Source organism: Ovis canadensis, chromosome 2, assembly GCF_042477335.2.
Source record: "Ovis canadensis isolate MfBH-ARS-UI-01 breed Bighorn chromosome 2, ARS-UI_OviCan_v2, whole genome shotgun sequence".
In the NCBI taxonomy this organism is placed as follows: Eukaryota; Metazoa; Chordata; class Mammalia; order Artiodactyla; family Bovidae; genus Ovis; species Ovis canadensis.
This window is the reverse complement of record NC_091246.1, coordinates 137,768,700-137,784,087: the sequence shown is the minus strand read 5'-3', so window position 1 is coordinate 137,784,087 and position 15,388 is coordinate 137,768,700. Positions and strand designations below refer to the sequence as shown.

At 42.6% G+C, this 15,388-nt stretch overlaps 1 protein-coding gene across 1 annotated transcript in view; it reads right to left on the bottom strand.

Annotated features, from left to right (window-relative positions):
• PDE11A (phosphodiesterase 11A) overlaps positions 1 to 15,388 on the bottom strand; it is a 429,146-nt gene that overhangs the window by 81,147 nt on the left and 332,611 nt on the right. Inside the window, exon 13 of the mRNA XM_069577105.1 lies at positions 814 to 923. Within this exon, the coding sequence (XP_069433206.1) occupies positions 814 to 923 (110 nt within the window). The remainder of the gene's footprint in view (positions 1 to 813; positions 924 to 15,388) is intronic.

The following is a 15,388-nucleotide window of genomic DNA, read 5'->3' as shown; positions in this document are numbered from 1 at the left end:
TCTCTCCATCCCCAATGTTTTTCCCTCAAGCCTCTGAAGTCCCCTATCATGTTGTTTGCAGACAGGTAGTAAAAAGCACGTTAAACTGGAACCTGAATACGAGAGCCAGGAGACCTGGGTTGGGTTTTATTTCCAGCACCGGTGAGTTCTGCGGCCTTGGCACCAGTGGAGCCACCAAGCAGTGGCCTCCTGGACCTGTCCTGCTTGCTCGGGGACAGACCGCTCTGTCCACGCCCAGTGTGTGCACCTCCACCTCCCCTGTGTTGGTGGAGCTGCTTGGCTTGTTCCCACCTTTCTGTGGGATGAGGCTTGGCAGGGACAGAGACCCTCTTCCTCCTCCAATGTCACTCCATTTCACTGCAGTTTATACAATACCCGACATCAAAAGAACCTGGAAGAAATTCTACTGGGGAAGGAGGAGATCTTTTGTTTCATAAAATTTCCACTTTTATTTTAATAGTCTCAAAACCAGACTTCCAGGGTAGCAAATCCAAGAAACCTTATGATCCCATGAAGGCAAACATTCTGGGAGGAAAAAAAAAAATAGGCCCTTTAAAAATCTGCGCTTTGTTATCCGACTGAGGTCAACAGAGACAGACCAAATCAACAAGCATGACATGAAGGGCAAATTTGCAATTAAAAGAGGAATAAGGAATTATAAAGATGGATGAGCCCCATGACACCCGCGCCCAGGCCTGCGTGGCCTTGGCCTCAGACGCCAGAAATTAATGCTTTACTCTTTAGCGCGCGCGTCACCTTTGGCTCTGAACAGAAAGGCAAATGCGTTAAAATAACAACAATTAGAACACTTACTTAGCTTGGAAGGCATTGTTGGTTCCCCTGTGGTCGAGGTCATGACACAGGCATCCCACAATCACCGCTAAAATTTCCACCTCGGTCAGAATCTCTTGAAACCCGGCGGTCTGGGAAGATGGGAGAATGGCAGTCACTGCTCGCGGCAGGGAGGAAGGCCGAGGCTCGTCTGCTGAGCAACCATCAGCTCTGTTGTCATACCCACATCATTTAAGGGAATGATTAACTGCCACCGCTTCGACTAGTGAGTTGGGTGGTCGGTTGCACAGCCCAGGGTCCCCGCGGTGATGAATTAGCCGGCACGGTGGCCCGCCCTGGCTGGCACACCAGGACAGAGTTCAGACTATTTCGTTCCCTTTTCAGAGAAGAAGCTGCGCTGTCTAGATACAGTGACACTGTGGCAAAGGCCTGGAGCAAAATGTGTTTTGTGATTTGACATTTCAAAATGATGAGCATCTAGGGTTAGGGAGAGAGAAGGGGCTGTGAGTTTAGAACTGAGTGATGTAGCCACCAGATGCCATTTAAATGAAAGTAGGCAAGAGAAAATGCCTTTAAAAATGTGTGTGTGTGTGTGTGTGTGTGTGTGTGTGTGTGTATCTATTAGAAAAAGCAACTCAGAAGTACTCATATTGTTACATGATAATATTCTAGAAGTTATCTTATAAATACCTTAATTCACATGAGCTTGGAGGACAGGTGAAATTTCAGATAAGCAGGGCCTGTCTTGAAAACTAGAATTTGGCAGAGGATTAGGTGATCCAGACGTTGGATCAGGTGGAGGATCCATTACATGCAGCTCTTTCGGATCCTCGGGCAGCTTGCTTGTGAAATGCATAGGTGTGGTGCGGTATCTTTGGGGAGCAGGGTGGTGTAATTACACAACCAGGAGCAGCAGTGTTTCTCTGATTCCTGCTGGCCTTTCATTAGTTTCGAAGAGAAAGGGAACTTATAGAAATGCGGGGCTATGCATTTGCTTGATCTAAGGCCTTTCTGCCTCCTCCTCTTCAGCTTGTAAGCCTCCCCGTTCAGTACTTATTAAAATCTTTATCAGAGAGCAGGAGAAGGGGAAGGGTAGAGTTCAAACTGCTTCCGTTTTCATCTGTGTTTTTTCTCCACATCTAGGATCACCAGCTAATATCTGTAAGACAGTTCTCTTATAGCAAAGAACACTTTGTTTTTTAGTTAATTATGTTTTTATTGTAGAAATAACTGAATAAGAAAGCTTCTGTGTTGACAACTTTATTTTAAAAGATTTCTACATTAGAAATACATATAATTTCATCTGCATAGCAAATAGGAATGTTTATAAACTATCTGGGCAGGATAAAGTAGTCCATAATCTAAGCTGTGTGTGTCCTTCATTTTAAAATTCAGAGCTGGCTATTGGTTTTAAGTTAATTTTATTTTATTGAAGGCATTACTTGCAATAGTTTTTAAAAATTCAATTGTAGTTAGAAACTTAGAACCAAAACCAATAGTCCCTCATCCTTCTCCTATCCTGATTCCCAAAGGCAAGCACTTTCCATTTTCTTTTTTGGTCTAGTTTGGTAGGTATTTTCCTCCATATTACTGTATAGTAGTTGCACATCATTAGCCCTTGGTTATTCAGGGGTTTCCCACGTGACTATAGTCCTTCCTGTGTGCCAGACACTGTCCTAAGAGAACCGTAACCATTTAACATACTTCTACATCTTTGGCTGCAAAGAATGTAATTAATATGATTTCGGTATTGACCATTTGGAGATGTCTGTGTGCAAAGTTGTCTCTTGTGTTATTGCAAAAGGATATTTGCTGTGGCTAGTGCATTTTTTTTTTTTTTTTGGCAGAATTCAGTTAACCTTTGCCCTGCTTCATTTTGTTCTCCAAGGCCAAACTTGCCTGTTACTCCAGGTATATTTTGACTTCCTACTTTTGCATAAACAAAGAAAAGCCGAGACGAAGGTCCATATACTCAAGGCAATAGTCTTCCCAGTGGTCACATACGGTTGTGAGAGCTGGACCATAAAGAAGGCAGAACACCAAAGAATTGATGCCTTCAAACTGTGGTGCTGGAGAAGACTCCTGAAAGTACCTTGGACAGCAAGGAGATTAAGCTAGTCAGCCTTAAGGGAGATCAACCCTGAATATTCTCTGGAAAGACTGACGCTGAAGCTGAAGCTCCAGTATTTTGGTCATCTGATGTGAACAGATGACTCATTGGAAAAGTCCCTGATGCTGGGAAAGATTGAGGACAGGAGAATAGGGTGTGAGAGGATGAGATGGCTGGATGGCATCACCTATGCAATGAACATGAACTTGTCAAACTCCAGGAGACAGTGAGGGACAGGGAGGCTTGGCGTGCTACGGTCCATGGGGTCGCAAAGAGTCAGATACGACTGCGTGACTGAACACCAACAACTTACTTCTCATAACAGGTAGGAACTATTATTATCTGCCAGTTGAGGTGAGGAAACTGAGGCACAAAGAAACTTAAGTGCCCTGGGTCTCAGAAAGTGCCTACCTGATGATCAATCTCTAAATATTATTCACTCAGTATCCAATGATTATATCCTTTGTTATGCAGATGTTTAGCTTCCTGGAGTCAAGATTTCTTTTAACATCTAAGTCGACTTACATCCTACACAACTCTGAACAGTCGCACCTTTGACAGGTCCCTTCCTGTCCTGGGGTTCCCTGCTTTGGCCCAGTGCTGACATTTGGCCAGGATTCTTGTGTCTGCTGCCAGCGTCCCCCTGCTGCCAGCGTCCCCCTCCTGGGGTTGGCTTCCTGTCTTCTGCATCCCACATCTCTCTCTTTCCTTGTTTCCTCTCTCAGTTTGTGGGAACATATCTGCCAGTATCTTCATGAGAAAGGATGTTAATACTTCTTTAACACTGAGAAAGTTGATTTTTTTTAAGGCTTTGTACAACTGAAATGTCTTTAATCTATTCTGCTACTCAATTATTGGCTTGCCTAACAATTCTAGGTTGCAACATTTTCACTCAGAATTTTGAAGGACTGCTCTATTCTTTCCTAACTTCCAAAGTTGCCTTATCGAAGCATAAACCATTCTTGTTCCTAATCCTTTGAATGATACTTGATTTTCTCTCTTTTAGAATCTTCTCTCTATGCCTAGGGTTTGCCAATTTCACAAAAGTCTTCTTTGGTTTGGGACTTTTCCTCATCATTGCTTGGTAAACCTTTTCAATGTGAAGGCTCATTTTCTTCAGTACAATATTCTTGTCATCTTTTTTTTTCCCCTTAATAATTTCGACTTCATTATTTTTTCTGTCCTGTTTGAATGGCACTGTGATTGGTTTGACATTGGACTTCTTATATTCGTTTCCTTATTTTCCATTTCTTCTTTCCCATTGCTCATGTTGACTTTTCTCCTCTTACTTTCCAGGAGTAAGAATCTTTTAAATTTACTAGCAATTTCCTGCCTGCTGCTCCTTTTCTAACAGCATACTATTCTTCTTACATGGATGCATTACGGTCTCTTCTCTTTTGAAGATATTGATGATAACTGCTTTGAAATTCTCTTCTGTTCCCTGAATTGCCTATTTCTTCTGAACTCCTTATCTCTGTGGTGGTTTCCTCAAATGCCTGCTATCCCTGGTCGTCCACTTACGCATGGGAGTCCACGTTCATCACACACCCATGCATGGAGATGGTGTCTACACATGGCTGATCTCATCACTGTTGAGCACATGGCCAGGTGGTCCCGCTGCAGATCCCCACATGCCTGTGTAGAGACTCTGAACACTTCTTCTGGATTTTCCAGTCTCTTGCTCGGAAGGAGCATAAATACAGGTGCTGGAATTCTGAGAAAAGGGTATGTAGCTTCTCACCCTCGAGATGGAGACTTTCACTTCATTCTCTTCCTTTCAAGGTGCGTCTCACCTAACTTTTCTTTTACTGGTGTTCCCAAGTCTGGGGCTCAGTTTCTCTGGCAAATACTCTGGCTTCTTGCATAGACAAGGGAAGAGTAATTCTTGGACTACAGGGAGAGGGGATAGAAATAAGGGGGCTCAGTGTTTTCCTCATCCCTCACTTCCACTCACCCCATTTCTGTGGCGTCTGATCCTTCTAGTTCCTGAGCTGTGACAGCTTCTAGGAGAGTACTGGTTCTCACGTGTACCCCTTCCTCTACTCTCTCACCCTGAAGGCGTTTGGGTTGGACCTTCCTTTTCTTTGTTAATCTACAAATCATCCTCCTCCGATGAAAACAGTGGAATTTGTGTCCATTTCTTACTCTCCTTGTTATCTCGGGGGTGTTTTTTGAAAGGGATGCAAGTGTCTTTCTCTGTCATCTTGAAACTGTAAGACAGTTTCACTGGGTTTGGATCTTGCTGCTGCTGCTGCTGCTGCTGCTGCTAAGTCGCTTCAGTCGTGTTCGACTCTGTGCGACCCCATAGACGGCAGCCCACCAGGCTCCCCCGTCCCCGGGATTCTCCAGGCAAGAACACTGGAGTGGGTTGCCATTAAAGCAAATCCTGAAAGTCTATCAAGCATGCAGTACTTATACTGTATTCTGGAAATCAGTGCTGTAAACACGATGAAGATGTGCTGAAATTTAGAGAGATTGTTGCCTGTGAAAATGCTGCTGTTTAGAACGAGCTGATGAACTGGAACAGCAAGAATAGAGACTGGATAATGTCAACATAAGATAATTCAACTAGAAATTTAATTAGAAGATAAAATCGAATGCCATGTAATAGACTCAAATTCAAAATCCGGAATCATTTTTAAGCCATCAGTTATCACCCATCGTATACTCTGTTGGAATATACTTTAAGGTCTTACACAGCTGACTACCCCACCCCCTTCTTGGAAATTCAGCATCTAGCTCTTAGACTATTTGTATCATGGATATTTTTGAGAATTTAATAAAAGCCATGGACCTTCTTCCCAGAAATTATTCTATAACTTCATGGTGTTCAAAGGCCATGGAACCCACCTCTAGATCCTCCCAATAAAGAATCCCTGAAGTACAGCACAGTCACGCGCAGCATATTTACCTCTCTTGGCTGTGATACCTGAGTTACTGAAGCAGTACCTATCTCTTGACTGTGATTTAACGCTGCCTGGTAAATGGTTTCTGAGGGTCGTCAGCCCTGAGATGTGCCCACCTGCCACTGAGTGTCCACTGCCCCTCCCCCACCCCATCCATCTTCTTTCTAGTCCTATCCATTCTGACCTACACTTGACACACACTGGGGAGAAAAAGTCAGCTGCCTGCTGAAGACAATGTACTTTCAAAAGAGAACACAGTGGCAGCAGGAAGTACATTTTAATGTGTTTCTCCTATGCTTAATTCTATTTTTATTTTCAAATAAAATGATACGTTTGTTGCTACTGATCCAGTAACTAACTACCCATTATCCAATAATGAGTTTCGTTGACCATTATTTTACTCTACCCTCTCACCTGTATTCCCTCATGGCCCATATCAGAAATGTAAAGCAGAGAATATCATATATCTAAGTAAAAAGATCAGAGAAGGCAATGGCACCCCACCCCAGTACTCTTGCCTGGAAAATCCCATGGATGGAGGAACCTGGAAGGCTGCAGTCCATGGGGTTGCTGAGGGTCGGACACAACTGAGCGACTTCACTTTCACTTTTCACTTTCATGCATTGGAGAAGGACATGGCAACCCACTCCAGTGTTCTTGCCTGGAGAATCCCAGGGACGGGGGAGCCTGGTGGGCTGCGGTCCATGGGGTTGCACAGAGTCGGACACGACTGAAGTGACTTAGCAGTAGCAGCAAGTAAAAAGATAACCAAGGCATACAGAGCTAGCTTCCATGTCACCCTCTCCAGAAAAGCCTGTCACGACCCTCTGAGCAGGTCTCCTGGAACAGTCCTCTGCTGGGTTAGACGCATGCTGGGGTAACCCTGCCCCCAACCACTCGAGCATATAATCACTGGGACTCTTAAGGACCCAAACAGTAAGACTGAGTTGAAGTGTTTCTTAAACTAGCCAGTGATTTCCTGCCATTCAGTCAACACAGAATTCAAACCAGTGAGGCTATGCCGCCATGGCAAAGCTGATCCTGTGTGGAGTCAGAGGAACATGATGGGCAGAGTGAAACTGACATTTGCTTTTTGACTCTGTGGGGCTTCACGGGTGGCTCAGTGGTAAAGAGTCTGCCTGCAATGCAGGAGACCCGGGTTTGATCCTTGGGTCAGGAGGACCCCCTGGAGAAGGGAATGACAACCCAGTCCAGTATTCTTGCCTGAGAATTTCATGGACAAAAGAGCCTAGTGGGCTGCAGTTTGTGGGGTCACAAAGAGTCAGACACGACGGAGCGACTAACACCTGTGGCTCTGTAGAATCCAGAAGTATAAAAAACAACGGCCATAATAACATTAGGTGGTGCTATAGAGGCTTCTTCACTCATTTGACAAAAATGTTCTGTTCTTAGTGGGTTTCCTAGTGGTTCAGATGGTAAAGAATCCACCTGCAATGCAGGAGATCTGGGTTTGATCCTTGGATCAGGAAGATCCCCTGGAGAAGGGAATGGCTACCTACTGCAGTATTCTTGTCTGGAGAATTCTCCATGCCAACAGGAGCCTGGTGGGCCACAGTCCATGGGGTCGCAGAGTCAGACACGACTGAGCAACCAACCCTAGTGTGTGTTAAGTAATTGATCTATCTGAGAAAAGAGGCTTGGGATAATACTGACAACAGATATCCCTTCTATAGCATTTAGTATGTGCCAGGCACTGTTCTAAACCCTCAGCTACCTTAACCCATCTAATCCTTACAAGTCTAACCTTTACAAGAATTCTCTGAAGGAGAAGCTGTTCTGATCTCTCCCATTTTACAGAAGAAGATATCGAAGCAACAGACTACACCACTGCAATGAAACGGAGACGGTTAGACTCTAGGAAACCTGACTCCCGAGTCTGTGTCCTCCCTGTGCAACCCAGCCACAAAGGTGAGAGTGTATGTGCAGCTGTACAGCTTTCAAAGACCTTTGTAATAACAGAATGATGGCAGGATATTCAGGAATCACTTGGAGGGTGCTTTAGTCCACCACGAGGGTTATTCTTTATCGTCTGTTTCTGGCCACAGCACACAGCTTGCGGGGGTGGGGGGGTGGTCTCAGGTCCCCAGTCAGGAACTGAATGTGAGCCAAAGGCAGTAAAAGCCCAGAATCCTAATCCCTAGGTCACCAGGGAACTTTCAACAATGGATGTTTATTCTTGAATCGTAAGAGGTTAATAGTGCAGAGCCACTGGACATCTTGAGCCAAACACAGCTCTGGTGCATCAAGATGTGGCTAATAATATACAGTGATTTTAAATGAGGTTTAGAAAGAAAAGAAAGAGACAATGGTTTGTGTACAACCACCCAACTTTACAAAATGTCTTAATACATTCATAGAAAAAGACTGTCAGGATGTACCTCAAAATGTTACTAGTAGTGGGATCAGAGGTGACTTTAGATTTTTTCCTTTGTGCTGCAAATTTCCTTAAAGAATGTTTATTCATTAGAATATATATACATTGTGTATGTGTAGGGCTTCCCTGATAGCTCAGTTGGTAAAGAATCTGCCTGCAATGCAGCAGATCCTGGTTCTATTCCTGGGTCGGGAAGATCCACTGGAGAAGGGATAGGCTACCCACTCCAAAATCTGTATGTGTATATCCTTTTTTTTTTTGTTTTAGAAATAAGCCCATGTCTCATCAACCTGTCCTAGCTTGGAATAAAATCGTGACATCCTAAAAAGTGTCCATTCATTCATTCACTGAGCAAATGTTGATTCAGCAGGTACTCCTTTGCAGGCTAGAACAGAGCCCTGAAGAAGACAGGCCTGTCTGGCCCTTGTCGTGTGTATAGTCTGGTCGTGCTTGCGCCCATCAGAACAATGCCCCTTTTCTAGTGAGAAGCTATTCATATCACAATGCCGGTGGCAGTCTGTGGAAGAAAGCGATGGAGAAAGTGGCTGGCCGCTCCTGCTTTGTTTCTGGAGATGGTGCATCGTGGTCTGCGTGACCCTCGTCACCTGTGTGGCCACAGCGCGGGAATCTAAGAAGGTGATGCCAGCATTCTGCCTTCGTGTTTCTTCTTGAACTCAGTTGTGAGAGGTACTGAATGATGAAAAAGTTCCCAGGTTCATCCTATTGATTCTGAGATCTGGCAGGTGATGGACCAAGAGGGAGGGAATCCAGTGATGTACTGGAAATTCCTGATAGTCCCAGAAGGTCCTCGGCTCAACTGCTCCTCCGTGGATGCTGGTGACAGGCACTGCCATAGAGCCATCAGCACACTGGCTGAGGCTGAGAGAGAACGTGATGGGCTTCTGTAGAATCTTTCTTCTCTTCATCTTTCTTTCTTCTGAATAAGAAGAGCAAAGAGGGCCACTCAGACCATTCCGAGGCGTTCTGAAGAACGTGCATTCTCAAGGAAGTGCCTCCTCTAGAAGACTCTGCATGCCATATCCCTAATCGTGTCATCATGTCTCAACTGATCTAAACATGACTTCATACCCCAGGAGTGATGTGAGCTTGAGGCTGAAAGGCAGCATTTAATTTCTGGTATTTCTTAATTTCTGGTGTGCAATGGAGAAGGAAATGGCAACCCACTCCAGCGTTCTTGCCTGGAGAATCCCAGGGATGGCAGAGTCTGGTGGGCTGCCGTCTATGGGGTTTCACAGAGTCGGACACGACTGAAGTGACTTAGCAACATCAGCAGCAGTGTTGCAGGGTCCCTGTCTGGGGCCTTTGTTTGGTACATAATTAAAATCAAATTTACTGTAGCCAAAGAGTGCTCATTTCATTGAGGGTTTCATTGTAAATGCCACATACAGAGTGCTCACGTCTTCCAAAGAACACCCTAGACTGCAATGCTGATGGCTGGTCCAGCTGTGCTAGGTCATCCGTCACATGCGGTGTCTGTCCGTGAAACTTAGATCTCCTAACCAAGGACGGAAGGTTCTATGAGAATGGTGCCTCAATCACCCTCCCAATTCAGCTCACATCCCAGCTGAGTGGATCAGAATAATAAAAGAATTGTTAAGGCACGTGTTTGGGCTTCACAGGCATTTGCAGCCAAGCCAGAATGCTTCTTTTTGGGACTCTATTTTCTGCTTCAAGATGGAATGGCCACCTTTCAATGTAAGGGCTTAACCTGCCTGCCAATACAAGAGATGTGGGTTTGATCCCTGTGTTGCAAAGATCCCCTAGATGAGGAAACGGCAACCCATTCCAGTATTTTTGCCTGGAGAATTCCATGGACAGAGGAGTCTGGTAGTCCATGTGGTTGCAAAGAGTCAGACATGATTGAGCACACACACATACGTGTATAACATGTAAATCCTGGGGGCAGGTTGATGGATACCAACCTGTTCACTTTGCTCCAAAGCATTGGTTTTAAGCAGAGGACTTTCTCAAGCTTTCAGACGGAAGTAGATTTCACTTGCTTACCAGGAGTGCTTATGAATGAATTTATACTTGATGCCATATCCTATCTTCTTTTTAAAATAGATCCTCTCTTTGCCAACAAGAGACAGTGGGGGATGAAAGCTCAGAGGGAGCGTAACAGGTATTCACAATGCAATCTTCCATTGAGGGGAGGAAAAAGCCTTACTTGAGAGCTTCCCTGGTGGCTCAGTGGTAAAGAATTCACCTGCCAATCCAGGAGACTTGGGTTCAATCCCTGGAATATCCCACATGCTACGAAACAACTAAGCCCATGCACCGCAGTTACTGAGCCTGTACTCTGGAGCCTAGGAGCTGCAGCTACGGAAGCCCGCGTGCCCTAGGACCCACGTTCTGCCACACAAGACAAGCCACTGTAAGGAGAAACCCGTGCACCACAACCAGAGAGGAGGCCCCGGTCGCCACAGCTGGAGAAAAGCCCGCACAGCGAGCAAGACCCAGCACAGCCAAAACGTAAATACCCTGTTAAAGAAGAAACCCTGCTGGATAAGCGGTTGCACCTAGATTTAGATCTAGACTGCATCGAAATCTAGATCTAGATTGCTGTTCACAGTAATGTTTGTCTGCCAATAATTGGATCTGCCAGGCTGAAGAAACGGCACTTCAGTCCTATTTTGAGGTCCAGAAACCAGAACCTTTCCCGTTGTTAGGGGACCACCAACCAACACCATGTTTACACGGCTCCTTTACCAAAGCATGTGATACAATACAAACCAGTTGTAGTTTGTCTAGTTTCCACGGGAGGATAGCTTGGGTTTACTTGGGAGGATAGCTTGGGGGTTTTTGTTTTTGTTTTTTATTGGAGTATAGTTTATTTACAATCTTGTGTTAGTTTCAGGTGTACAAAGCATGGGACAGTTTTGATCAAATTTGCTTCTCTTCGTTTTCAAGATGAATGTAGTCAAATATTGATTAAACACTGATTTAAGTCTGCAACGATCCTTTGCTTGTCAAGTTCAGAGTTGGGAAGACCTTACAGTCTACACTTCAGTACTTTTACAACCAGAAGCTTCTTGAAGGCACTTATCAAATTGCAAAATCTAAGTCATGTTTTGGACATAACTTCTCTCTGAATCTCAAATAATATAGCAAATGCTTACTCATGTAAGACTCAAAATGGCCAGGTACCCCACGGACTATACAGTCCATGGAATTCTCCAGGCCAGAATACTGGAGTGGGTAGCCTTTCCCTTCTCCAGGGGATCTTCCCAACCCATGGATCAAACCCAGGTCTCCCGCATTGCAGGTGAATTCTTTACCAGCTGAGCCACAAGGGAAGCCCAAGAATACTGGAATGGGTAGCCTATCCCTTCTCCAGGGATCTTCCCGAACCAAGATCTCCTGCATTGCAGGCAGATTTTTCACCAACTGAGCTATCAGGGAAGCCTCTCAAAACTGGTACAAGCATATATGTTTGAGTAAATGTTTGTTGCATGAATTTAAAAAATGAATTGACTTTAATAATTTTAGTTAGTTTTAACTACCTCCTTGACTTAATTTTAACCTACTTGTTATCCTAATTTAAAAAAAGTATCTATTTTGTAAAGTTAAAAATATATGAAAAATAGAATACTGTATTGAATACCCAAGTACTCGCTACCTAACTTTAGCAGCAAGCCACGTTCTGCTGCCTTGATTCATTTATCCCTTCACATGGTCTGTTTGTTTGCCAGACTATTTCAAAGCAAACCTCTGGCATCTGTCAATACTCTTCATTTCATTCTCAGGAAGTCATGATGTGGTCAAATAAAAATCAGTCAATGTATCTCTGCTCTCATATTTCGATAAAATGTGTGAGAACAAATACAAATGGTAAAAAGAAAAATGGTAAAAAAGAGTAAATATCTAATAAGCCTTTAAAAGTTGAATTTTTACTTCAATTTAGGTAATACAAAAGCAAAGCTACATGTATGCATATAGCAAGCATACAGTAATTCAAAAAAAGTCAAAAGGAAAAACATATTAGATGTCTAATGTTTTTTTGCTTTCAGTACTAAGAATATGCTTTATTATTTTTTGAGGATAAAGACGGCCTGCTTTTCTGTGTTTAGAAATATAGTTTATATTTTATGATAAACTGCCAGTGAATTGAATAGAACATGGGGTGTGTGAGCACAGAGAGTGAAGATCACCTGGTGAACATCAATTGTGCAGAGAGACAGTCCTCTTCACGTGCCACAAAGAAGCCAGACTGATGAATTTTGAGAATATGAAACCTCTTCAAAACTTACCCAAAATTTTCACTAGTCATTACTGAGCTAAACTTGAACATGAGACTAGTGAAAAAAATTAAAACTTTATGAAGTCCCCAGCTTGACACCCTTAGGTGCCAGGTTTCATTCAGCCTCAAGAAAGTGCCACTACTGAGTCATAAGCTGTGGAAAATGGAGGCTGTGATAAATGGCCATCGCTCTGCTGCCGGGTCTCCCTGACCTGCAGGATTTGGCTGGAGTCATAAAATACAGAGCGACAGATTAAGCAGTTTACCAACACCATAAAAATCTCAGGAATAAATTCACTTTAATAAAAAATCCTATATTGTAACCAGGCAACCGCAGCCCTGAAACCACACACATTTCCTTACAAGCCTGTGTCCATAGGCAAGAGCTTGCACTTCCCCCCAAATGCCAGCATGATTATGTTCATACACTTTTACAATTTACATGTCCTAAGAAAAATACTCAGCTCTGGCTGATGGTGCAGGAGAATTTATTTTCACTGGAAAGGGAATGACCCATAACTCATGAATGGCAGTGCTTAAAGTGAGTTATGGAGGTTACTCTCCTGTCTGAGGAAGTGGATTGGATTATCCTTCTGCCCAATTGTATGTTTGATTATTAGCACACCAGTTTCTTAATTATGTGCTGCTTTGCCTTTGTCCTTTTGTAAAATAAATGTGGATAAAGGGAGTGTCAGCTAGAAGCATGGAGTGCCTCACTGGAGCTCTGAGAGGTGGCCAGAGAGAATAAAAATAGAAACCTTCTTAAATGACTAAAAGCCAGAAGTCTTAAATGTAATTTAGACACAGTATTCAAATTGATTAGCTCCCTAGTTAATTTACAGCACCCAGTGCTGATATTCTGCAAAAACATAAAAGAATCACTCCATTCCTCAATTAAAAATGTGTTTTCTTTGAAGTTACACCAGAAATCAAGGTCTACCTACATGACAAAGAATTGTTTTTTCTAATATGCAGATTTTATTAGGACAATGTTGCCATTAATTTTCAAGTAAATATAACTAGTTATTACTTATATTGATAAGGAAATGCAATGTAAAAATGATGTTTGATTATTACAAATGTAATTATTGTTTGTTACTTTGTTGTTGGTTACAGAATAAAACCATAGATCTCTTTGTACCTTACAACATTACAATCTACAAAGAAATTAGATTTCCATTGAGATTAGTAGTCTTGTTATAGAGCAAAAACATTTTATTTGAAAATTCAACTAGTTCTGTCCTTCTTTGGGTTAAGGGGGAAAGGAATTCTAATTGTGTTTCTAAGATCTCCTTGCAGAAGAAACTGTCTACCTCAAAAATCAAGGACTTCCCTGAAAACGGCAGATAGAGGACAGCACATTATCCTCAAGCTAGTGAACAGGATGGATTTTTCTTCCTAAACGTCCCTTCTGCTCTCTAGTTTGAATTATCAGTAAAACGACTTGGCTTATCTCTGAAAATAACCTTGTTGACAATCCAAATACGGACTTAAATGCGCTACCTCCACATTTAAGATTTAAGAAGCCCCCGTAAATGTCAGGAGGTTGTCAGTGTGTTTGCTGCGATACTTGGTTATTATTAGTGTTTAACTGCCTTTCCCCACCAGCACCAAGCCACCAGCACCGCCATCAATTTTAATGTGATCATGTGCTCGTCTCTTTTCATATCCAGTGAATTCTGCAAGATCATAATATTCTATATGAACCCTAGCTGAACCTTAGTGTGATAGGAAGAAAGAACAAGATTTCTAGCAATGATAGTTGTTCATCATTTTATAGTTTTTTGAAAAAACTGGACACTGAGCAGCATAGTTCCCTGAATAATATTACCCTAAACTAAATCCACTCTTTCAGTGAATCTTTATTGAGCCCTACAGGATACAGGGCATGCCCCAAAGTGCTAATGAGTACATTTATGGGATAGTAAAGAATACTGACTCTTAAAGAAACCTTTTTTTTCCCCCTGGAAAATCTGTCAGAGCTCATACATCATTTATAAAACCTTAAAACATCTCTGCAACCTTGGCATCACCACGTGCCTTTTTATTTTCCAGAATACAAACAAAAGCATGGTCGGTTCCTTTATGTGGTCTACACTGTACATATAAGAAATGTGCTTATTATCTTTCATTATGTATGTGCTTGATGGAATATTTATTCTACAAGCTTCTATAAATAAAGAGAATTTGTATAATTACTCTTGATCTATCTGCAGGTTTTTATTCCCTGTTTTAACTTGCAAATAGTAACTGGCACTCCATACTGCATTTATCTGAGGAATTAAAAATATTTGGTAATTTTTAACTACCTAAATTTCTCTTTAGAAGCAAAGAATAAGACTGATACATTTTCATTTTAATATTTGGAATTCTACCCCAGAGGCTTGTAATAAATTAATAAGTCATTAGCAGGGTTCCCAGTGAACTAAATTTCCACCATTATACATCAAATTGCCTATTCGACGATGCAGTTTGCTCCTTTTCTTTTTAATTTCTAAAGAAACAAGACCTTTTTGTTACTTAGACATGAGCTTGAATACTTCTGCAAAACACAATTCTGAAGCAAGCTATTTTCTGGACTTGAAATGATTATAAAGGTTAGGAAGCTGATTCTTACATATAATTTGCTTGCTCTGTTGTACTCTGTGTCACGGTGTGCTCACCAGTGACACACAAATAGGCATCTTCCCATTCCTAGAGACAATGGGCTTGGAAAAACACACACCCACAGAAAGACACAAGGAGAGGGCCGTGCTATTTGCACTTAATAGCTCTGCAGGCAAGAAGACAGCCCTAATACAGGTCTGTCCTGATAGGAGGGTTCTTTTCAGACACACTGTCCTTGCTGATGGTTCTTTTAAGAAAAGAGTGTGGGGTGCGTGCCTCAGTATTTCTTGTCTTAGAAGAAAAGAAACGTCTTCAGG